This window comes from Papio anubis, chromosome 3 (genome assembly GCF_008728515.1).
Source record: "Papio anubis isolate 15944 chromosome 3, Panubis1.0, whole genome shotgun sequence".
NCBI lineage: Eukaryota > Metazoa > Chordata > Mammalia > Primates > Cercopithecidae > Papio > Papio anubis.
The window spans coordinates 119,887,590-119,912,234 of NC_044978.1; the positions used below are offsets into that span (position 1 = coordinate 119,887,590).

The window sequence follows — 24,645 nt, forward strand, 5'->3', positions numbered from 1 at the left end:
CTGGGAGGCGGGGCTTGCAGTGAGCCCAGATTGCGCCACTGCACTCTAGCCTGGGCAACAGAGAGAGACTCCATCTCAAAAAACAAAACAAACAAACAAACAAAAAAAACCTTAGCACAGTTAAAAGAATTGAAATCATACAAATTTCTCTGACCTTTAAGACTCTTTAAGTATTTAATTATGAAGTCTTTTTTTTGAGGAGTCTCACTCTGTCGCCCAGACTGGAGTGCAGTGGCACGATTTCTGTTCACTGTAACCTCTGCCTCCTGGGTTCAAGCAATTCTCATGCCTCAGCCTCCCAAGTTGCTGGCATTACAGGCGTGCACCATGACACCCAGTTAATTTTTGTATTTTTTAGTAGAGACCAGGTTTCACCATGTCGGCCAGGCTTCTCTTAAACCTTAAACTCCTGATCTCGAGTGATCCACCCACCCTGGCCTCCTAGAAAAGTCTACTTTATGAAATAAAATATTAAGTATATTTAAGCATTAAGTAATTTTAAATTTGCTTCATCAATTTACAATAATATACCAAGACAATTATATGTGAACACAAAAAAACTTAATTATAACCTTCATTTTCATAAGGCCCCATAAATAATAATATGCAATCCCTGGCTGAAACTGGAAATGACAGTCTAATTAATCTACTAAGCCAAGAATTCTAAATTCATTACCATATCAAATCAGATTCATATGATTTGGGGACTTCTATCATAAAGAAGGTAGTTGCATAAAACTATAATTATTAATTTGCAGTGTATGCTACATTGTTTCCTGATTAAGATAAAATAGTAGCACATATATTAAAAAGAAATAAGTGGCTATAATCCCTTTCCCTACTTTCAGGGCCAGGGAATGAAAAGCTAAATGCTTACATCTAATCTGGTTTGATGTTGCTTAGTCATCTGATCTTGAACCTTCAGTCTTCGGAGAAGTTCCTTAAAACCCACCATTGGTACAGGAATTAACCTGAAGAAATGCAGTGAACAATTTTCAGATCTTAAGCCCATTACTACAAAATACAAGAAGTTAAGGTTTTAATAACATTCACATAATTTTACATCAACTTTCTAGGGCTCTAAGGCAGATCTATGACTATGAGATAACCATGTCACACCAAAGAGATTTTATTCAACCTCCCTATTTTACAAATGACGAAAAACAGTTCAGTCAAAACATTACATTATTAAATGCAAATGCAATTAGATTTTTCCACTCCTAGTTAGTTCTCACTATGCTATGCTGCCTTACCATAATCTTTTTTTTTCCTTTTTGTTTTAGCTGAAGCTTTAGCTGGACTATAATCAATATTTTTTAAAGACCATGAAAATGAAAATAAACTTCTCTTATATGTAATAATTATAATTAATAGCTCATATGTTTGCTTTCCTAGTAGCAAATATTAGTTCTTAAATGAAACAAGATGAAGACATACTTACTTTTCAGAATCAGGGTTATCTACCTTGGCCTGTTCCCAGATAATAGGATCAACACCTACCACAAATAAAAAATATTTTTTCTAAAACAATTTTCTATTTTTATAATATGTGTATGACAAAGGCTTTCCTAAAGTAAGACCCTGAACCCAAAGCTATAATGAAAAGTGACTGTCAAATATGATCATGGTAAAAATACAAATTTTTGCAGCATAAATAAAGCTCAAAAAAAGTACAGACTGAAAGGAAGTATCTATAACCTATAGGATAATAGATTAACTTCCAGAATATAGAAAGAGTTCCTAAACATCAAAAAGGAAGACAAAAAAAATCTAGAAAATGGGCAAAGGACACAAATAGGTAACTCACAAAAAATACAAATGTAGCTAATAAACATATTAAAAATAAGTATTAATTTTTAAATTAATTATTTTGCCATCAGTGGCCAGAAAAATAACATTCCTGTTATGAATGTAAATGGTAGAACTTTCCCTGGAGGGCAATTTGGCAGTATCTAACATATATAATATTGACTCAAAAATTTCATTACCAGAGATCTATTCTAAAGAAATATATACCAATGTGTTTTAAGACATGTTTACAAGGATGTTGTTAATTACTACATAGTTCGTAATAGTAAAAAGATAGAAAACAACTTAGAGGTGTTAAGTAAAGGTGTATCCTTGGAATACTATGCAATGTTTAAATATAGTAAGATTTATCTTATGTATTGACATGAAAAGTACTAACAAATACTATAAGTGAAAAAGCAAGCTGCAGATGTATATGCAGAATCCTTTTTTAAAAGATCTACATGTAAATATGCTTACATTTCAAATCACAGATAAAGGATTAAACAGAGTACCATAAATTGATAGTAGTTACTTCCGCAGAAAGGAACTAAAGGTAATCTATCACACAGTCAATCTAGTTATGCCATCCAGAATATTTTACAGTGAGAACACATTCAGGTTTTACTTGAATATTCAATGAATATGAGATAAGCTAGAAAAAAGCCAAAATTTTACCAGTAAATTACCTTCGGTTAGATGGATTATGGACTACTTTTCTTCGGTTGACTATTCCTCAAAATTTCTATTTTAATACATACATATTAGTTACATAATAAAAAACTAAATGAATACAAATATTCAAAACTATTTCCCAAATAAGTAGATATGTGATGATACTAATTTTATTAACATTAATAACCAACCAACACCTCTGAAATAGGGGGGGAGTGTTAGTTCTAAATCTTTCTTTTTTTTTTGAACTCTGTGATTCTAGAAACATACCAGCAGGAGGATTCTGTAAAAGTTGTTTGATCTGTGCGGGAGAAAGTTCTGTTCTAGTCATAGAAAGGGTTACACCAAGTTGCTGCAATTGTGTTTTTATATTGGCTTGTTCAAAATGGGCATATAGCGTTGTAGCTGGAACTCTTCTTGAAGTACCATTTGGTGAACGCTCAACAACATAAATAACAACTTCTGTCCTGAAGGAAGAATAACGAATTTATAAAATACGGAGCACAAAACTCATAGCCACAAACCTCAGCATATCATAGCATGTGATTTCAGAAGTGTAAGTTGAATTCAGACATGGTTGTTTTAGGAGGCAATTAAAATGTTTCCTTTTTTTTTTTTTTTGTGGAGCAAAGTTTGCTCTGGTGCCCAGGATGGAGTACAGTGGCGTGATCACTGCAGCCTCAATGTCCCAGGCTCAAGCAATCCTCCCACCTCAGCCTCCAAGTAACTGAGAGTACAGTCACACACCTGCTATGTTTAGCTTATGTGTGTGTATATACATAAAGTTCTGGGATTACAGGTATAATGAGCTGCTGTGCTCAATTGTTTTCTTCTTAAATCTTGAAAATAAAAAAGTTTTACTTAATGTAATGTTCATTTACAAATCAACCAAAATGATAAAGTTAAAATGAACCAGGTAAATAAGATAATATTTGGGATTTTTTTTTTTTTTTTTGAGATGGAGTCTCGCTCTGTCGCCCAGGCCAGAGTGCAGTGGCGCAATCTCGGCTCACGCCATTGTCCTGCCTCAGCCTCCCAAGTAGCTGGGACTACAGGCTCCCGCCACCACGCCCAGCTAATTTTTTTGTATTTTTAGTAGAGACGGGGGTTTCACGGTGTTAGCCAGGATGGTTTTGATCTCCCGACCTCGTGATCCGCCTGTCTTGGCCTCCCAAAGTGCTGGGATTACAGGCGTGAGCCACCGTGCCCGGCCAATAAGATCATATTTATAAAGCGGTTTGCTTAGCTGCAAAATCCTATGTAAATGTTATCTATATAGAAAATTCTGTTGAAATTTATGAGTTCTCTGCAATTACGACCACGAGTAAAATCTGATTCAATTATTGCATCTCATTAATAATCATTCCTCCAAATATCCTAAAATAAATGTCTTGCCACGAACACTGAGAATTATACTTAGGTCAAGGGAAGTAAAGCAATAATATTTATCCATGAATGAACATGAACAGTAATCAGTTAATAACATTTTCCAATAACATCTTTATGGCCCTCAATTTGCACGTATCTATGACAAATGGTCCCTTCCTGGCCTGAATGAAAATCTAGAAAATTATTAGCATCTAGTAAGTTAAAAAATCCAAATTTTTAAAAAAGCTTTTAAATAAATGTTTTTATAAATACTGAATAATCACTACCTGAGAAAAGACATTCTGCTCTGAGATTTAATTTGTGCTTTAGCAACGAAAACATTATTGATCACTCCCTTAGGACCAGAAATAAATACACAGAAATAAACAGCATATTTATGTATACTTACTGATCATCTGGCAATGTTTTAGTGCCCTCTACATTTACAGTAAGGGTCTGGTTTCCTCCCAAAACTTTATGCAATGATTCCACCAACTGTTGTTGTTGGCTTCGAATCTCTGTTTCTTTTTTGTTGAAAACTAAAACCACTAGCCCATCTTCATCTTTATTACTGGGCATGCAACTATAACCTACTGCCTGTGGAATGACAAAATAAACAATATAAAAAATATGTATGGCTCTTAAATCAAGTGTTTAATATTAACAGCTTAATATCTGCTAAAATGGGAAAAACAACTTAATGTCTGGTAATTAAGGGAATAATGATTCTTCCCACCATTTTGTGCCCTAGGAGGTCACAAAATTATAAAGAAAAACTATTTTACCCGGGAATAACATTAACCGATACAGTAAGATTAAAATTTCCCCTTTGAGAGAGTAACTAAAGAGCTTTCTCCCCTAAAACATTTTGATATTCATTATTGTTGGTTGTTTCTAAACCATATGCATGCAATTATAAAAGTGACTGTAAAAATCACCAACTAATTATCATTTATTTCACTATACAGATTGTTCCCAACTTAAGATTTTTCCATTTTATATGGTGTAAAAGCAATATGCATTCATGTATACATACATGGAAACCATACATGGAATTCTGATCTTTTAGTTTTTATTATAAAATTATAAGATAGACTTGGTGTTAGATTATTCTGCCCAATTGTACACAGATGTAAGTGTTCTGAGCATGTTTAAAGTAGGCTAGGCTATGATGCTTGGTAGGTTAGGTGTACTAAATGCATTTCTGAATTACAATATTTTCAATTATGATGGGTTTATTGGGATGTAACCCATTACAACTTGAGGAGTATCTGTACATCTGATTCATGGAATCTTAAACTAAGTTTTAAATGTATAAAGAAGCAATTTACAAATAAATACTTTTAAATCACAGCAATGACAGTCAACTTACAAATACTATAAAGAATGTCTGTATCACTTTATTGGTTTATATAATACAAAACTTTATGAAACAGGATTGTATTTTTTCACATATTAATAGGACCAATTATACTTTTCTAAAGAATTGCTCTTTAGGTAGAAGCCTTTTATCCTTTTCACCACTCATCTGCAACTTTTAAAAAAGAATTTAAATTAACTCAAGGGCACATTATGCATTTTACCATGTTATATACCAACTTTATTAAATTGCTATATTCAACTTATGTCTATTACTGAATACCTCTTACCAACTAAATACGTGTATCAAAATTTCAACTACATGCACTCAATATACTTTTTGTTAGTGATGAGACAAAGAGTTGTTCTGCAACAAGACAGGCTGACCACTTTATTCAAGGATCCCATCCTCAGCCTTACAGTTCCAAACACAGGGTTACGTACATATTGATTAGGTTTAAGAAACCAATGTAGGCCAGTATAACTTCTAAGAGGCTGAAGTATAAACTGGAATGCAATACATAATTTGTTATGGAAAATGCATTACCAAATGGACCTAAATACTCTCACTGGCTGATAAAGAGATTTTCTGAACAGACAAATGAGAAGGTTGTTTGGTAGGCAGGGAATAAGAACACAGAAAATGGGCAATACTGTTTTAATAGCTTTGGGGTTATACATGCCAAGGGGAATTCCTATCTGCTGGTTAAGGTATACTCTCCTGGCCAATGTTAAACGAATACCACTAAATTGTAGTTTGGTGTCTCCCCTTTACAGGTGCCAAGCAAACCATTCTCCTGTTTACATTTTTTTTCTTCAGTTATAAATCACATTCTAGTCACACTTTCCTTCATTCATATTCTGGTCACCTTCAACCACACATATGTATGAAATCACTTCAATTTTATAATTTCTATATTTTCAAAATAAAAGTATAATCATGCCATGTTCAAGGAGTAAAGACCCCAAGCAATTGTTATCCGAATATTAATCTAAATATATTTTCTGTTATACAAAATCTTCAATTGAAGATATAAACAGTATTAATAATACCTTAAATCGACAAAAGGGATTTTCTTGTGTGAATTCCACTGGCGGAATATTATTGTTGAAATACCCTTTTCCTGTTCCCCAAAAGGCCTGCAGTTGATTCCATTTTGCCAAAATAGCATCTCTCTCATCTCCCAATAGCGTTGGAGCAGAAAGAGCACTCGCAGTATTTATCAGCTGGTTGGACTGTGTAGGAGCTTGTGTAGGCTGACTGAAGAGACCACCTAATGCTAAAAAGGTACCCAAAATTAGTATTTAAAAACAAAACAAAACAAAACAAAACTTAATCCAGATCATAGGCATGGTAGGCAAAATAATGCCCCCGCCCCCCCCACCCACAAAGATGCCCATATCCTAATCTACAGAACCTACAAATATGTTATCTTACATAGCAAAAAGGGCCTTTGTGGATGTGATTAAATTAAGCATGTTTAGATAGAGGGTTATCCTGGATTATCAGGAGGGACTCAATGTAATCATAAGATCCTCAAAAGTGGAAGAGTGAGCTCAGAGTCAAACAGATCTGAAGATGCTATGCTGTTGGCATACGGCAAGATGGAAGAAGGAGCCGCAAACCAAGAAATGCAAGAAGACTCTAAAAACTGGAAAATGCAAGAGAATGGATTCTCCCTTAGTGCCTCTAGAAGTAACACAGTACTGCCAAGAGCTTCATTTTAGCACAGTGAAATCCATTTCTGGACTTCTAATCTCCAGAAACTATAAAATAATAAACTTTTATTGTCTTAAGCCACTAAGTTTGTGGTAATTTGTTATGGCAGCAATAGGAAACTAATACACTAGGCCAAACCTTATAACGTTAAATTTGCTTTTCTAATAATATATTTCGAGACAGGGTCTCACTTTGTTGCCTAGGCTGGAGTGCAGTGGCCAGATCATGGCTCACTGCAGCCTCAACTTTCTGGGCTCAAGCAATCCTCCTGCTTCATCATCCTGAGTCGCTGACACTACAGGAGTGCACCAACGTGCACCTGGTTAATTTCTTAAAATTATTTTTTGTAGAGACAGGGTCTTACTATGTTTCCCATGGTGGTCTCAAAACTTCTGAGCTCAAGACACTCTCCTGCCTCAGCCTCCCCAAGTGCTAGGATTACAGGCATGAGCAACTCTGCCCAGCCCTAATGATGTTATTCAAATTAATTCCATTACCAGAACACAAATTGGGTCCACAATATTAAACCTACACATGAAAGAAAGAAAGGAGGGAGGGAGAGAAGCATGCATGAGGATGTAGGATGCATAAAGATGTAAGATTTTTTTAAATAACCATTATTACTGTTATATTTGTATAATAAATATAAATTGGGGGATACAAAGTAGTCTAAAAATCATTGTTATATCAATACCAGCTTACTAAACATTTTCCTTTCTCTCATTATTAAAAAAATATAGTAATAACAAATGGATTAACCATCAGTATTCTAGGCTAAAAATTTAGATGGCTGTGTAACTTTGGGCAAATCACTTAACCTCTGTGGGATACCAATTTCTCTAATGGAAAGAAGGGCCAAGTTCTTAGGGCAGATAAATATTTCCCAAAGTGTGAGATAAGTACATCATCTTTTAACAAAGGGAGGAGCGAGTCTAAGGCTCAGAGCTTAAGGCAAAGGTATCTACCTAGAATTTATTAACACTATATTTTCTTTGTACTTAATTTCAATTACCTTTTCTTTAGAGCAAATGATACTAGTTTTCCACTTATAGCAGCAATAAATTTTACTTTAAAATAAGTGTATTTAGTGTTTCAAAGTAAACTGATTTAAAGAAAATTCTTAAATAGTAATACAAATGGTATACAGATAAGGAGAAAACGTGAATAATAAAATGACCTGAGTTTTAAAACACTGTATTAGATATTATTTAAGTTCTCTTTCAGCTCTAAACATTGAAAGTACCACAAGGTCCATGGAGTTTCTACAGGGATAGACAGAGACTCTTTTACTCTCCAGAAAAGTATTAATTCCCAAATGAGTATATATAAACATTGGCAAGAACTGGACTAGAACTCAGAATACCTGAATCCTGGTTTATTATAAGGTCACTTTCTATCCTTCAGCAAGAAATTCCCGGGCTTTATCTTCCTCAACTTTTAAATGACATGAATCAACTGTGATCTCTATCCTGAGACATAAGTAGTCAGCCTCTCATTTTATACTTCACACTGAATTATGACTGTACCAGTTTACTTAAAGTTCACCAGCTGGAGGGCACTGATGAACTCAAATTACAAAATCCAATACTCTTTTCAAGACCGAATAATATTAGACTTCTTATACCTTGCGACCTTCTCAGAGCCCTCTTGCTGTTGATTATTCCTTTGGCCCCCAAAGAAAATCTTCACCTTCTGCTGAATACACATCCTCCTTGAAAGCCCTTCTCCCTTAAATTTCCTGACAATACAGTCTCTCTTGGTTTTTTATATACATAAACACATTCATTCATTCACTCACCATTAATTCATACAACAAATATTTACTGAGTACCTACTAAGTGCTCAGAGCTAAATGCTAAAGATGCAGTGGTAAACAAGGTAGACAAGGTGCATTAAACAAACCGAACACATCAAACAAATATTAACAATTGTGATAAGTCCTTCAGAGAAGTACAGAGGTTCTGGGAGTACTAAATAAGGGAGCTGATCAAGCCTGAGAGAGGGGTCAAGAGAAGACAGTTCCATTAGCACTTCAGTTAGGGCCTAAAGGAAGGAGCCAGCTAAGCCATGGGGTAGGGGTAAAGGCAAGCAACATCTCTGTAGAGACAGAGAGAGGAAGATGAGTGGACAAAAGCAATAAGGAGGACTAACAATAAGGTAGGAAAAAACTAGACTAGTGTCACAGAAGTTAAGGTCTCCTGGCCAAATGCAACTAACTGAAACATATTTATTAAAGACCATGCATTCAAAATGGCAATTTTATGAAGTATAAGATCAAATTTTTTAAAAATCCTAACTCCTTGGATACCATAAAAAATAATGAGGCCACAAACTCATTTTTACAAAAATTGTCCATTAAAAAGAAAATTATCCTGCCTTTACTATCTAAACTGTGTATTAGCATGATCAAGCAGTCTTGGAGGATGAAGAAAAAGTTCCTTTTACAGAAGAAATTTCAGTGTGATAGGGAGGAAATTAGAAAATCACCATTTTGCAACCCCTAATAAGATAACTGATTGAGGCAATAATCTTCAAGGAATGAAACCATTAGGTTTCATTAGTAGTAAGTAATCTAAAGTAGTAAGATAAAAATACGCTGTCACCATCTGAACCTACTGATCAATCTTAGCATCACCATAAGTGAGATAGTCTTTCAATGTGATGTGATATGAAGCACACAGCACCACTTGCAAAATGTTCTTACCAAAAAAGCAGAATCAAGTCCCTAAAGCAAACTTTATTTACCACAATTATGAGAGATAAAGTTAAATAATATTACAAGGAAGCAGAAGAAAAATACAGAATGGGGGACATTTAACAAGACAACTGGAAAATTTATGAGGGAAAAAAACAGAATGAGGAATTCTCGACACTAAAAAGAACTTAAGGGACATGACAAGAAAATGAATGTATGGTCCATGTTTGGATCATGAATCATGATTCAAACAAACCAAATAAGAAAATACTTTTGAGACATAGGGAACTCTGATTATAGATGGGGTATTAGATAGCACCAAGGAATTATTGTGGGTTGGAATGAGGTACACATTTTTAAAGAGAGAAGTATAGTAAAGCATGAAATGACATGCTTGGGATTTGCTCTCCAATATGTCAGTGATTTAAAAAAAAAAAAAGGAAAAAGGAGACAAGAACAAATGTGGCAAATTCTGACTTTTGATGACTCCAGCTGGTAGGGTTCATATCACTATTCTTTTTTTCTTTGTTAGCATTTTTCATAATTAAAGAACAGTAAGTGTTCACTGGATTTACTGAGATGACTGATGACCTTAACTTATTTGATAAAATAAAGAAACAGAAACCAGACTGGCAAATAGTTTGTGATGGGGAGGAGAGTGGTAGCTGAAGTGAATGTGAGATTAAAGTAGCTTTTTTGTTGTTATTAATGTTTCAAGAAAAAATAAACTTTAGTTATTTATATGTGGATGAGAAGGTGAAGACTAGGGGAGGGAGTGCAGCTAGAATAATCAACAGCACACGCACCCTGAGAAGGCAGGAGGTTATGAGATCCCGAGTAAGGTAAAAAGAGGAAAATGCGGATAGAGGGAGAAAAAGAAATAGATTTGGTGGAGGGAAGGTGAAGGAATTGCAATAAGGAATTCTATTTTCTCTTTGTTTTTCTGTGTTTTTTTTTTGTGAGACAGAGTCTTGCTCTGTCACCCAGGCTGGAGGTTCAGTGACACGATCTCAGCTCACTGCAACCTCTGCCTACCGGGTTTCAAGCAATTCTCGTGTCTCAGCCTCCCAAGTAACTGGGACTACAAGTGTTCACTATCATGTCTGGCTAATTTTTATATTTTTAGTGGAGATGGGTTTCACCATGTTGGCCAGGCTGGTCTCTGACCTCAGGTGATCCGCCCACCTCAGCCTCCCAAAATGCTGGGATCACAGACGTGAGCCACTGTGCTCAGCCCTATTTTGTCTTTGAAGCAGCAGTCAAGGCCATCTGCTAAAAGTAAGAACAGATAAATTTGAGATTTGAAGAGAATAAAGGTTTAAAATTACTGCTATAGAAAGCGGGAGAAAAAGCTGAAAGTAGAAATTTCACAGGATTACCAGGCAACATTGAGACCTGAGGTTGGTGATCAAGAATTTAGAGAGATATTATCCCCTCTTCCATAACGTGTGATTTTTCTCAAGCACTATCTAGACAGACAGTTGGGCTTATAAAGGCTTGGGGTTTTTTCAGGCAAATGTGACAAAAACAAGGAAGTTTGGCATATTGGCAAGAGATATAGAAAATGGAAGGCCATGGAATCTAAGCTAGTTAGAATACTGAAGATAGAAAGAGCTAACAGAGCAGAAAGTATCAGTTGTCGAAAGATCCAACAGTCTTTTGAAGGATCCTATATAATCAATGCTTTGGCTTGGAAAGGACTTCTGGCAGTTGTCAGAAAAGCCAAATGTGACTGTTCCCCTTGATTCACAGGTGTTGCCAACTGAGATGAGTATAGCTGTGATTAGTAAAAGGGAGCTAATGAGTATGAGGAATACATGGACGGGCATCTCTATACTGAGAGATGACAAGCAGTGATCCTAACAATGCTGCTCAGTATTTTATGGTCAATAACCTACTTGGCTTGGGGGTACGAGATGCCGGCATTTAAGTGTTAGTGTTTCTAAGAGTTTTGTTCTAGTATTCTCCTCTTACTCTGGAATCAGGTCTCCTAAATGACATCATCCATATTCACCACTTTAAATACTACTTATGTTCTGATGGCTTTCATAAATATATACAACTACCCAGGGGACTCCTCAAACTCATTACCCACAAACATCTGCTCTTGCTTTAGTATTCTGTATCTTAGTGAAGAGCAAGGGATCCTTTAGTTATGCCATCCAGAAGCCCAAGTTACCTTTATCCAGTCATTAGCTTTTATTGATTCTGCAAGTTAAATCTCTCTCAAATTCACATTCTGTTTTTTCTCTCCACTCTTAACTGTCACTGCCTTAATTCAGGTCTTCACTATTTCCTGCTTAGATTTTGGCAACAGCTTCAGAAACCATATCTCTGCCTCCGTTCCAACCCACTTATAGTCTATCTTTGTATTTCTCTAAGAGATACTTGTAAAAATCTGATTATTTTCCTGTCCAGCTTAAATCCTATAATGGTTTAGAATTGCTTAAAGGACAGCTCCTTAGTAAAACATATAAGGCATGCTAATAATCCAATTCATATCTATTTCTCTAACTCTCACCACTGACCCTAAGGTCATTTAAGCATTAAAGCTGCACTGATCTAGTTACTGGTCCCAAATGCATTATACTCTGCTATAAATGATGCCATGTTATTTCCTCTGCGTGGATACCCTAGAATCTCCTTGACTATGAGCAGCGATTGTGGTCTTCAACCTTGTACACCCAATGCCTGACATATGATACATACAATAAATGGCTATTACATAACAAAATAAGTCCCTTCCATTTTTAAAACAGCACCAGATTCAAATTCCCATTTTCCTAACAAAACTAAATGGAACTACAGTTACTCATAGTTGGAGAGACTATTTTAAGAAACAAAGGAAACACTTCATTTTTGCTGTCCTTTCCTTAACCACTTAAATATTTCATCAAATTTTATATTTTTGCAGGATTGTAGAAAAGATGAATGACTGGAATAATTGAAGAATAGTTCTGAGAATAGTATTCTATTATCTTCATCCTACTGTTAGGCAATCCTTGAAAGTCATGTTTAATAAGTTAATAACTAATCTTCAATGACTGAGTAGGATGAATTTTAACTAGTCAATCAAGTTACTTAAGAAAATGAAACAAAAGTAATTTTAAGAGGCATCAGATTGGAAAAGTGAAAACAGCACTAGAAGGAGTAGTTGAATTTACGTCCCTGTAAATTCAGAGGTATACAGGTAATTCACAATCTCTCACTTTCCTCTCTTCACTCATAAAATGGGGATAACAAAAGTATTATTTCACAGGGTTCTTATGAGGATAAGTTAATCTATACAGAACAACCCCTGGAACCTACTGCCACACCAGCTAGTATGGATGGTTAGTAAGGAAGCCATCAAAGACTAATAACCAGACTGTGTCTAAAGGACTTGGGAGCCAACTTGAAAAGGCTTGCCCTGGCCAAAGATGTAACAATTTAAGCATCAATAAGAATGGCAACTGCAATGGATTAAAAAATAGCAACTAGTTTAAAGGCTGCAGTTTCTGACGTTAAAAAAAAAAAAATTGGTAATCTTTGGAGAATGCTAGACCACCAACTGTTTATTCTGAAAACCAGTAATAAAGAGAAAGAATCAACCAAACAGATGAAGTCAAGTTTCTCCTCATAGAAGTATTTCAACAAACAAATGAATCCAGGTGAAATGGCACTATTTGTAACCCCCAATGAATTAATGGATCTAGGTAATGATCACCAATGGCTCAATGGCTGATCAGCCATCACCAATGGCTGATCACTCAAAAAAAAGATACTATATGTCTTCTGATAAAAAATATACCTATGAAATAGTCTTGCAAACAAACAACAAAACAACAAAATATATATATGTATGCCCCAGATCTAACCCAATCATCAAGAAATACAGAGAACAAAGGAATGTGTTAAACTATACCATAGGCGTGCAATCAGAAAAGTCTTGACTAAAAAACTCTCTAGGATAAACGATCTGTTTTCTTCAACAAATTAAAACATAAAAAAGAGAGGCCGGGCGCAGTGGCACACGCCTGTAATCCCAGCACTTTGGAAGGCCAAGGTGGGGAGATTGCGAGATCAGGAGTTCAGGACCAGCCTGGCCAATATGGTGAAACTCCATCTCTACTAAAAATACAAAAATTAGCTGGGCCTGTAGTCCCAGATACTCAGGAGGTTGAAGCAGAAGAATTGCTTGAACATGGGAGGTAGAGGTTGCAGTGAGCCAAGATCATGCCACTGCACTCCAGCCTGGGCAACAGAGCGAGACTCTGTCTCCAAAAATAAAAATAAATTAAAAAGAGAGATAAAAGAAGAGCCTATAGAGATTTAAGACAGGCAAAACTAAATGCTGTTTACATACTTGAATGACAACACTATAAAGTAAGGAAATGATCACCATAAAAGCCAAGACTGCAGGTCCTCTGATGGGGAAGCGAATGGGAGGGAAACGTGGTAGGCTTCTGAACTAGCTGGCCAGGGACCATCTCCTGACATAGGCAGTGGTTACAAGGCTGTTAATCTTTGTAAACTTATATATAATTTACTAAGCTGTACTTTTGTGCAGTTTCTGTATTTGTTATTTTTAACAACAAAAATTTAAATGGAATGATCCTACACACAGGAACCTTATAATTCTAACTGTGCCAATCAGTGTTCTCCCCAGCTGCTATCATATATAAACATGAAAAGCAACATTCCAAATCTTTTGGAACATATGAATAATTCTTATAAAAAGTCCACTGAACTATTTTGAATGCACCCAATAATGTCAGCTAGCATCGTCACGGTTTTTTATTTGAAGCTGAAAACCTCATACTTACTAGTTTGCTGCTGCTGCTGTTGTGTATTAAATCCTCCAAATCCCAGTCCCGTTCCCAAACCAGTACCTAAACCAGTACTAGTTCCCGTTGTTGTGCCAAAACCAGTACCAAATCCAAAACCTTTGTTCTGAGTACCACCGAAGAGTCCTTTGAATGAAAAATTGGAACTTCGTAAGTTTAAAAAAAAAACAAAAAACGACCTCTACTTCATTTACTTCTACAAATGACTTAAGATGGCCTCTTACCAGTAGTGCCTGTGTTAGTGGGGGCAGAAAAGCTGAATGCAGAACCTGCAGTTGTAGATGTTGTCCCAAATCCTCCAAACCCACCTAATTAAAAAAGAACAAAAATAGAAAGGGAGAATCTTTTGTATATATAAAGGCAACTTTTTAAAATCATAAGTAATTGCTACATATAAAATCAAAATATATTGATCTAATTTTTCCTTTCTCTACTTTCAAGATCAATTTTTTAGAAAACTATACTACCAATCGAGAAGTCAAAATGTTACAAGAAATGAACTAAGCATTTAAAATAGAAATATCACAATGTAATATATACCCTTCAATTAAAGGGGTGGTTAACAGCTACAGATGAGAAAACACATTAAGCCTATTGCCATAATTCTAAAACGACTATGTATGTACTTTTAGAGGATGTGTTGCAAATTCATATGTCTAAACAGTAAAAACTAAAGTAGACTATGTGTTTACTGACAGGTGGAACTGTTTAAAATGAATAGTTTTTTAGATCAGCAGTTCCTAAATTCCAGCAGATACAAGAAAGGTAGTTTAGTAGTGTCACATATTCCCATTTTTTACCCCAAGAGAAACAGGAAATCTGGATTTTCCATGTAAAATGTATGGGTTTTTAAACCCTAATTCAACTACTTTTTTTTTTTTTTTTTTTGCAAGGAATTCAAATGTTTTGAAAATAGCGTGCCAAACATATCACATTAGCAGACTCGTTGCCAGTCTGCAACCTTGGTTTTGGTGAATTTATGTCAAGATTAACTTATATTTCTACTTAGTCTCTGTCAAGACTAAGTAACTTTTCAAAGGAAGCACACCAATACACTTACCTCCATACAACAAGAATGTGTTTCTTGAAGGAAGAGATTTGATAGATAAATGGAATGCTAGCCAATCTAAAATTGTTTTGTTATTTTTGTAACTTATTGTCAGTCTTCAGCTGATTACCAAGGGTATCAAAAAGCCTTTCAAGACAAATGTTTGAACCATTAGTGTCGAATTATATTGCAGGTTTTTTGGAATCTACCTTCAATTTTATTTATTTCTAGTATACAACACAGATTCATCAATATTGCAATACAGAAAATACAAGAAAAAAATGCAACCATTTTATATTAATCACCTCATTCTGATTTGGAAAACTACTCAAGTAAGCTGCATGTTGCATGCAGGCACAACTAAATATTCTATTTACTTGTAGGTTCTACTGCAGTACTGCAAACTGTAAACATTTTCATAAAAATCACCTAAAGTACTAAGCACTGTTGTAATCTCTTTTCATTACTTTTCACTTCCACAGAATAACTGTGATATAATCTGAATTGGCTACACAATAAACACTAGTCAGTTTCTCATCATGCTCCACAACATCAAAAATGTTTTAGTAATAGCAGGTCTACAAGTATACAAAATAAAAAGTAAACAAGAACTTTTATCAGCTCTCTGCTGAAGGTTAACACATACAAAAGTAGTTAAAACATGTTACATTATCGTAACTCAAAACTTAACAGTGATAACTCCAAATGAACATGAAATCAAGCAAATACCAATAAGTTTATTTACTGTTGTTGAATTATGAGCTGGGTGGTTTTATTCGGAAACACAAATTTCAAAGTAAGATTTCTGTTTTACCCAGTGCCAATTTTAAGCAAACAAGGAAAAGCAAACACACCAAAGGACAGTGATATGTGATCACTTCGAATACATCTTAATTAAAATGGATCATCTCATCTTTGAAGTTTTCAAATATTCTTCTGTTTTCAACTCAGATGCTAGGGTGATAATCACATTGCAGTAACAAGTGAATGAATAAAATACCAAACTTCGCAAGTAAGGTTTAGGGAGTAAATAATGTTTATCAAATGCATATAATTGGCACGGGCATAAGAGGCATAATGTAAGAGACTATGGACGATAAATTCATATACGAGCAGCTGAAGAACAAGATTTTTTTTCTACAGTGTCACTATGTAAAGTACACATAAACCTATTTTAAATGCATACATAATATCATTATTGCGTCTTGCAAAATTTTTTAATGAGCTTCAAACAACCCACATGCATAAGAAAATCTTCATAATTATCTTTTTGAATGCAAAGACGTCTAGCCTACCTTTTAGAAATCGGGGCTATATGCCATAAAATTAAACTGCTCTCTTTGAGCTTTTCCCAAAATTCCAGAAAAGAATTGGGGATTCTTTCTATAATTACACATCTTATAGAAATTACACATCTTATAGTATCCTAATCTGCTGAGTTGACCAAAGAAATACATTATTATCATTATAACACAAGTTAAAAAACAAAACAGGTTACTGCTGTTCGTATAAGACTTGTTTCTCTTTGGAAACAGAAGGACAATAAAATGAAATCTCAATGAAAGATGCAGAAAAAATGAAAAATGACTGCAGGAGTCCAAGAATCCCAGGATGGGCTTGACTGGTGGTGAGTTTATACTTTGGAAGTCTTATTTAATAATTTAAAAGATATATTCTATTCAAAATTATAATCCAAATGCTTACCATTTGGAAAATAAGTGCACATTTAATAAAGGAACACAACTTGCAAAACTTTCCTAAACCACATCTTTTAAGGTACTAAAAACTTGATATAAATGTTTTTGATCTGAGATCAGGAAACAAATTTCCTTTCCTTATTAAACAAGTAACAGTTCCTTCCCAAACTCCAGGAATCACAATATTCTTGGACTCCAGCTCCCAACACTCGTTACACATACAACCCGCAGTATCTACCTGCACTTGCCAGACTGTTACCAAAATTGAACGGAGTCGCCGAGGTAGTAGAAACACCGAAATTCCCAATATTAAAGTTCACTGCAGGATTAGCAGTTAATCCGAAACCCCCAAAATTAAACCCACTGGCGGTGGAGTTGGCAGTCTCAAGCCCACCAAATCCTGATAGGCGTGTAGGCAAAGAAACAAAATTTTAAAAAGGGGGAGAGGGAAAAAGAAAAGAAAGCAAGGTAAGGATTACAAGAATCAGCAGGAGGTTTCACAGAAGTGAACAAACCTGGTTTTGCTCCAAACAGTTTAAGAAAGCAGAGTGGGGGTGGGGTGGGGCAGATGGAAGAAGCACGACGGTTAAGCCCCATAGCGAGGACCACAAGGGGCCGGGGGCTGGAACTAAGGGAGTCAATGGGCAGTGCCGGTGGATCCCCAGCCCTATCCTCGCTGGCAGCGGGAATCACGCAAGCGTTCCCGCCTATCCGGGAGGCTGAGGTGCAGAAGGGAGGGAGGGAGGCTCTCGGGCAAGGTGAGAGGGGAGCAACCTCCAATTTCTCTGAGTAGAACTCCCCGGTGGCGGGAAGCGAACCGCTGAAGCCAGGGCCCTGTGGAAACTCACGCGCGGCGCGCGAGCTTCTAGTGGGACCTCGAGTACCCCCGCGGCCTCCTCGGGAGCCGCCTCGGCCCACTTTGCGGCCGCCCGCCCTCTCCCAATGCCTCTAAAGTCTCCGCGTCGGCGGGAGATCCCAGGATACCGAGATCGGAGAGTCTCGGACAGAGGGGGCGGACCAGACCCTTCCCCTCCTTCCCGGGTGAAGGTCCAGGGGGATCACTCACCCGCGGGGGCCGCGGTGGCTGCAGCGGTACCGGAGGTGCCCGAGGGAGCCCCAAAATTGAAGGCCATGTCGCGAGAGCAGGAGACCAAGGAGATTACTCCCGCGACGCGCAGCGCGCTCCTCTTCTCAGTCCGGCCGGGAAACCGCCAGTCAGATCACCGAGTTCCGCCTCCTTTCTGGCCTAGCCTAAAAGGCCGGAAGGCGCCAAGGGCGTAGGAGCCGGGTGGTTGTGAGGGAACGCCCCCAGCCGGCTCACTTCCGGTGGGGTTCACAAGATGTGGGGCATCACTGTTAAGGTAAAATGCTGGGACGCTGGCGAGGGTGTGCCTCCTGGGAGTCCTTTAAAAACTGCCGTAGGGAGGTTCTTTGGGAAAGATGTGCAGAGGCTGAAGTTGTTACTGTAGGGATACGCGGTAGACAGCTAGAATTTGCATGTGGTAGGGTTGAAGTTGCTGCCCCATCAAAGAGTGGACCTGGGAGGTCGGGCAGCTGGGCTGGGTTTGAGAACCCACCACCACCCACGAGGAGATGGTATTTGAACCCAGTGCTGAAGGATGAGTAGGCGGAGCAGAAGAAGTAAAGAGGGTGCACCTTGGAAGAAATGAAAGAGAATGGAACTGTAGCAAACACGTTGCGTTTACTCTGTGCCAGGCTCTCTTCTAGACATTTTACATAATTTAATTCTCAGCTATCTTGTGAGGTTGGTTCCTGCTATCTCCAGTTTATAAAAGAGGAAACAGGTACCAGAGGGTCAGGCTGTGTCCAGAGTCAGTACTCCTAACCACAGCTCTAAGGAGCACTGAAAAAGAGGGGAAGAGTGGTCCCCTTCCATCTTACTTGTAATATTATTTAATCCTCAGAATAACTCAATAGAGGAGATTCTGTAACTATATTTTGCAGGTGAGATGAGAGGATTGAGGTTTGGAGTTGTTAAGCAGCTTGCCCAAAGTCACCTTGCAAGTAGGTTCTGGAGTCTAGTTTTGAACTCATGTTTCTCCACTCCAGAGTCCCAATTTGTAAAAATTACCATTATATTATTTTGCCTTGTAAATTATGGTAAGGATTTCAGACTATTTCTTGAGGGGAATGGGAAACCTTTAAGGGGTTTTAGGCACAGGACTAGTATGACTAGAATTTTATTTTTAGAAGATCCCTCTGGCTGCCATGAGGAGAATGGATTGGAAGGAGCCAGCATGCCTCAGGAAGGTAGAGCTTTTAGGAGTCTGTTGTAGTTGCACAGGTAAGAGATGATGATGACTTGGATTATATCTGGCAGTGGAATTACGAGAATAAATTTGAGAGATACTTAAGAAATAGCATATATAAGACTTGTAGTATTTGGACATGGGGAGTAAGGATTCAAGGACAACTTCCTGCTTTCTGGCTTGGGCAAGTTGGTGAATGGTGACCAGTGTCTGACTCCTGCAAACTAAGTGTGCTTTCATACCCAATGCACTGCCTTCTTTCACTGTTTGTCACAGATAATTTATCAGTCTAATTTTTACTCACAATAATATATATTCCATAAATGCAAGAACCTTGTCCCTCTTGTTCCATGCCCTGCACAAGTGTCTGGCATATAACAGGGGGAAATAAATAATGAATGAATGACAGATAGGTGGAAACCAGATCTTGAAAGACCTTCCTTAGCATGTTAAGGAGCTTTGATTTACCACCAGCTTGTCCAGCCTGCAGCCCACAGGCCACATGTGGCTCATGGCTCAGGATGGCTTTGAATGCAGCCCAACACAAATTCATAAACTGTATTGAAACGTTGTGAGGTTTTTTGGCGATTTTTTTAAAGCTCATCAGCTATTGTTAGTGTTAGTGTATTTTATGTGTGGCCCAAGGCAATTCTTCCAGTGTGGCCTGGGGAAGCCAAAAGATTGGGCACCCCTGAGTTAGCACATAGTCTAATGGTTAAGTACTTAGCTTACCTTAAAAAAACAAACAACCCCCCAATCTAGCAGAAAGAAAAACCAAAGATTAATTTATGGAATCTGCCAGAAGCTCAGAAATTGGAGATATCCTGTATCTTCATCAGTTGGGGTAAAGGGAAGATAAAATGAGAGGAACTGGTTGAAAGTCTATTTAAGAAGCAGTTAGAGCTCCCAGAATCCTCTTCTGACCTTGTGCAGCCAAGTGAATGCTTCTTCCCCACTCTAGAAAAATAATGGAGGATTCTTCTCTACAGTGATTAAAATAGTATTATTTGCCAGGCACCAGTCTATAGTCACATCTACTCGGACAGCTGATGTGGGAGGATTGCTTGAGCCCAGGAGTTCAGCCAGCCTGGGCAACACGGTGGGGACTCTCCCCTGCCCCCCGCCAATGTCAAAAAAATAAAATAGTAGTGTCTCTGGACTTGGGGGCACCAGACATTATTGAGAGTGGGTAGTGCCCTACTGAATGCTGGAAGACTGAGTGGAAATGCATGCCTATACACCTTCCCCTACTGCTCCCAGAGCATTGGCAGCCAACCTTTTACCCTCCAGGAAGGTATAGGAGAATCTTCTATGGGTGAAATGACCAGTATCAGAGAAAAGACAGTCATCTGACATCAGAAATCTCTAAATAAATGATTTAGCCACATCACAATATAGCAGTGGTCCTCAACTGGTGCCAATTTTGACTTCTACTCCTCCCACCCCCTGGCACATGTGGCAGTGTCTACAGACAGTTTTGGTTGTTGCAACCAAACTTTTAATTTAAAAGTTTCATTCTCCTTGCAGTTAGTTTCCTCCAAGCTGCTTTTGCTGCGCTATTTGTTTTGATCTCTATACTTTGTGTTAAAGACTTTCCTCAGCTTGGTAATCCTTGCTGGTCTACTCATATTTAAGAGTGGAAGATCCTACAGGCATCTATTGGGTAGAAGTTGAAGATGCTGCAAAATATTCTAGGACAGACTCCCTTCCTCCCCAGACAAAAAATTATCTGGCCCCAAATATCACTTTTACAGAGTTTGAGAAATCCTGCTTTATAATAAAGCTCACACTTCGCAAGCCTCGCTAAGACACACAGAACTTCCATTCAGCTTTTAAGTTCCACTCTTAAATATGAGTAGACCAGCAAGGATTACCAAGCTGAGGAAAGGCTTTAACACAAAGTATAGAGATCAAAACAAATAGCGCAGCAAAAGCAGCTTGGAAGAAACTAACTGCAAGGAGAATGAAACTTTTAAAAAGTGTCCACAGAGAGATAGCAAGAGATATTGTAACCATGAAATAATATCAGGATGTTATTATTTTCAAAGAAAGGTATTCTTAGCAGAACAAAAGAGAGCTGTAGGAATTTTAAAGCTATTACCGGAAATGAAAAACCCAGTAGAAGTGTTGGAAGATAAAGGTGAAGAAATCTCTCAGAAAGTAAAACAAAAAGACCAAGGATGGAAAATTGAAGAAAAAATAAAACTAAAGGACTAGTTCAAAAAGTTGTCTATCACACACACTGTTATATTATGCACATCAGAAAGAGTATACAGAAAAATCTGTCCTTTAAAGTCTTTCAAGATTATTCCTATTATTCCTGTTACTCGTTCATTCAGAGTTTATTGAGTCCTACTATGTACTTGGCACTATTCTGAGCACTAAACAGAAAAGGTATGGTTTGTGCCTTTGAGAACTTACTGTTGAGTGAGGGAAAACCAGATATTAAGTTAATAGTATACTTGTGGGCCAAGTGCAGTGGCTCATACTTGTAATCCCAGCACTCTGGGGGGCCAGGGCAGGAGGGTCGCTGAGCTGGGGAGATTGAGACCAGCCTGGGCAATATAGAGAGACCCCATCTCTACAAAAAAAAAATAGACCAAATTAGCCAGATGTGGCAGATGCCTGAAGCCCCAGAGGTTGATGCTGCAGTGAGCAGAGATCACGCCACTGCACTCCAGCTTGGGTGATGGAGTGAGACATCTCAAAAAGAAAATAGTGTACTTGTGACTATTCAAGAATGCAGCACAGATGAGAAAATTATTAAATAATTCAAGAAAATTTATCATAATTGAAAGACATTGTTGGTTTGAAAATGGTTCACCAAATGCTCATTACAATTAATGAAAATAGACTCACACTAAGGCACATTCCAAAATAACAGAACCATGATGGCAAAGAAGTTTCCAGAGAATAAAAGAGGTCACACACAAAAAACAGGAATCAAAATGGCATCAGACTTCTCAATGGTAACACTAGCTAGAAGGCAGTCAAGAAATGCCTTTGAATTTCTGAATACAAATTGTTTCCAGCTACAATTCTATTCCCAGCCAAGTTGTAGATCAGCTGTGAAGGGAGACTAACAGCATTTTTAGACAAAAAAACAAAAACAAAACAAAACAAAAACTTAAAAAAAATAAAACACCTCCTATTTTTTAGGCAGTTAGTTACCAGAGGATGATTGCCACCAGGATGGAGCCAAGGCTGAAAGAGGAAGACATTCGGAGCTCCAGCACAGATGGCAGGAATCCCCAGGATGACTTGGAGAATAACCAGTCCAGACTGTAGCAAGTCTGGTTCTGGGGAAGGCTACTTCAAAAGGATGAGCAATTTGAGAGAGATTTAGACAATCAGCAACAAGGTTGGGGTTGAATTGGTGATAAATACATGAAAACTAAGCCAGTGGGACAATTAAACAATATTAGATGAGAAAGGAAAAGTGTTGAAAGGTTACTACATGGCTCAATTGTGCAGTTTCCACATAATCCCAATAATGAGAATTGAATATTGAGCTGTACAAAATTATGGCATAACTATACTGGAAAGATGGGGGAATGAAAAGAAAATTTGTGTGCATAGAAAAGAGCTAAACCCTCATCCTCCATGGTGGGGAGTCAGTGGGTAACACTGAAACAAAATTCACCAAGCAGCGTATCATCTAGAGACAGGGGGTAAAATAAAAAAAACAATTTAAAAAAGGCTAAAACAGGTGTCTGCAAGCACTCTGAGAGTAGTGTCTGCTTTTCCTATTTTTTTAAAAAATAACAATTGTAGAATTGTTTGATTGTTAAATCTATGTGCTTATATGTATAACTTTAATAAAAATGAAAACAAACAATAACAAAAAGGCTTTGTACTTATCAAAATTACTAATGTTGTTTGACCCAGCAATGCTACTTCTAGGAATTTATCTTATAAATGATTTGGCAAAATAATGGAATACAAGATAATTCATTACAACACTATCTGTAATAATGATTGGAAACAAACCAGGGTTTGGTTAAATAAATTGTTGCTTTTATACAAAGGAATACTATTCCACTATGAGCTAGGAACAAAAAAGCCCTTTGTGTACTGAAAAGAAAGACCTCAAAGATAAATTACATGTGGAATGTTCATCCTTGGAGTTGAAAAAAAAAATTACATGAAAAATACACAATTCAGAACACTGTATGTATGCTACAATTTGGGTTTTTAAAAAAGGGCTAGAATATATAAATACACATGATTTGTACAAAGTATTCCTGGAAAAATACGTTTGAAAAACCAAATAATATTGGTTGCATCTGGAAAGATGTATTGGGTGGCTACGAAATGGGTGGAGGAAGACTTTTACCCTAAACCCGTTTTATGCATTCTGAAAATGTAAAAGGGTTACTTATTTAAAAAACTAAGTAATGCTGGCTAATATGGTGAAACCCCATCTCTACTAAAAAAAACAAAAAATTAGCCAGGCATGGTGGCATGCGCCTGTAGTCCCAGCTACTTGGGAGGCTGAGGTAGGAGAATCGCTTGAACTCGGGAGGCAGAGGTTGCAGTGAGCCGAGATCGTGCTGCTGCAGCCTGATGACTGACTCCGTCTCAAAAAACAAAACACACACACACAAAACCTAAGTAACGCTAATAGAGATTATTGCAGGAGTCCTAGTGAGAGTGCAGATATGCAGGTGAGGACAGCAGGAATGAAGACTGATGGGTGATTGCTTAATTGATTATATGTGGAGGGGAGGGAAAGGAGGAGTCTAGCATGAGTCCCTGAATTCTGGCTGTACAGTGAGATATGATTGTGATGCCATTTTCTAGTAATGGGAATTTGGGAAGAAAAGAAAAATGAGTTCCTATACTTACTGCATTTGAGGCAACCTGGCTAAGGATATCTAGCAGGTATCTGGATATGTGAGGCTGAAGCTGAAGAGTAAAACCCATTTACTTCCCAGACTTCATTTACAACCCAAACACAACCCAGCCTGTGTTGTGAAAAGAAAGACCTCAAAGATAAATTACATGTGGAGTGTTCATCCTTGGAGTTGAAAAAAAAAGTACATGAAAAATGCACAATTCAGAACAAAACCCAACCTGTGTTTGGGTTGTAATTGAAGTCTGGGAAGTAAATGGGATTGTCAGGGAGAGAGTATCAAGTGAGGAGAGGTTGTAGCTGAGCACTATTATTAAGAAGAGAGCAGAGAGTCTTCAAGGGAG

The 24,645-nt window shown here is 37.3% G+C and overlaps 1 protein-coding gene and 1 long non-coding RNA gene across 3 annotated transcripts in view; one reads left to right on the forward strand and one right to left on the reverse strand.

The window, feature by feature from the left end:
- Positions 1–18,445, reverse strand: part of NUP54 (nucleoporin 54) — a 32,712-nt gene extending 14,267 nt beyond the window's left edge. The window contains exons 1-9 of one of the 2 annotated variants that reach the window (XM_021938492.2): positions 18,243–18,381; positions 17,415–17,576; positions 14,656–14,739; positions 14,411–14,557; positions 6,244–6,470; positions 4,241–4,428; positions 2,734–2,930; positions 1,442–1,496; positions 878–971 (exon numbers count right to left, since the gene is read on the reverse strand). In XM_021938492.2, coding sequence (XP_021794184.1) covers positions 878–971; positions 1,442–1,496; positions 2,734–2,930; positions 4,241–4,428; positions 6,244–6,470; positions 14,411–14,557; positions 14,656–14,739; positions 17,415–17,576; positions 18,243–18,309 — 1,221 coding nt within the window. In that variant the 5' untranslated portion in view covers positions 18,310–18,381. Of the gene's footprint in view, positions 1–877; positions 972–1,441; positions 1,497–2,733; positions 2,931–4,240; positions 4,429–6,243; positions 6,471–14,410; positions 14,558–14,655; positions 14,740–17,414; positions 17,577–18,242 lie in introns of both variants that reach the window. The other variant, XM_021938493.1, reaches the window with a different exon arrangement.
- Positions 18,446–18,449: 4 nt separating this feature from the next.
- Positions 18,450–23,906, forward strand: LOC108585938. The gene is made up of 3 exons (XR_001902541.3): positions 18,450–18,537; positions 19,388–19,481; positions 22,606–23,906. It is a non-coding gene; the product is annotated as an uncharacterized LOC108585938 (long non-coding RNA).
- Positions 23,907–24,645: the final 739 nt, after the last annotated feature.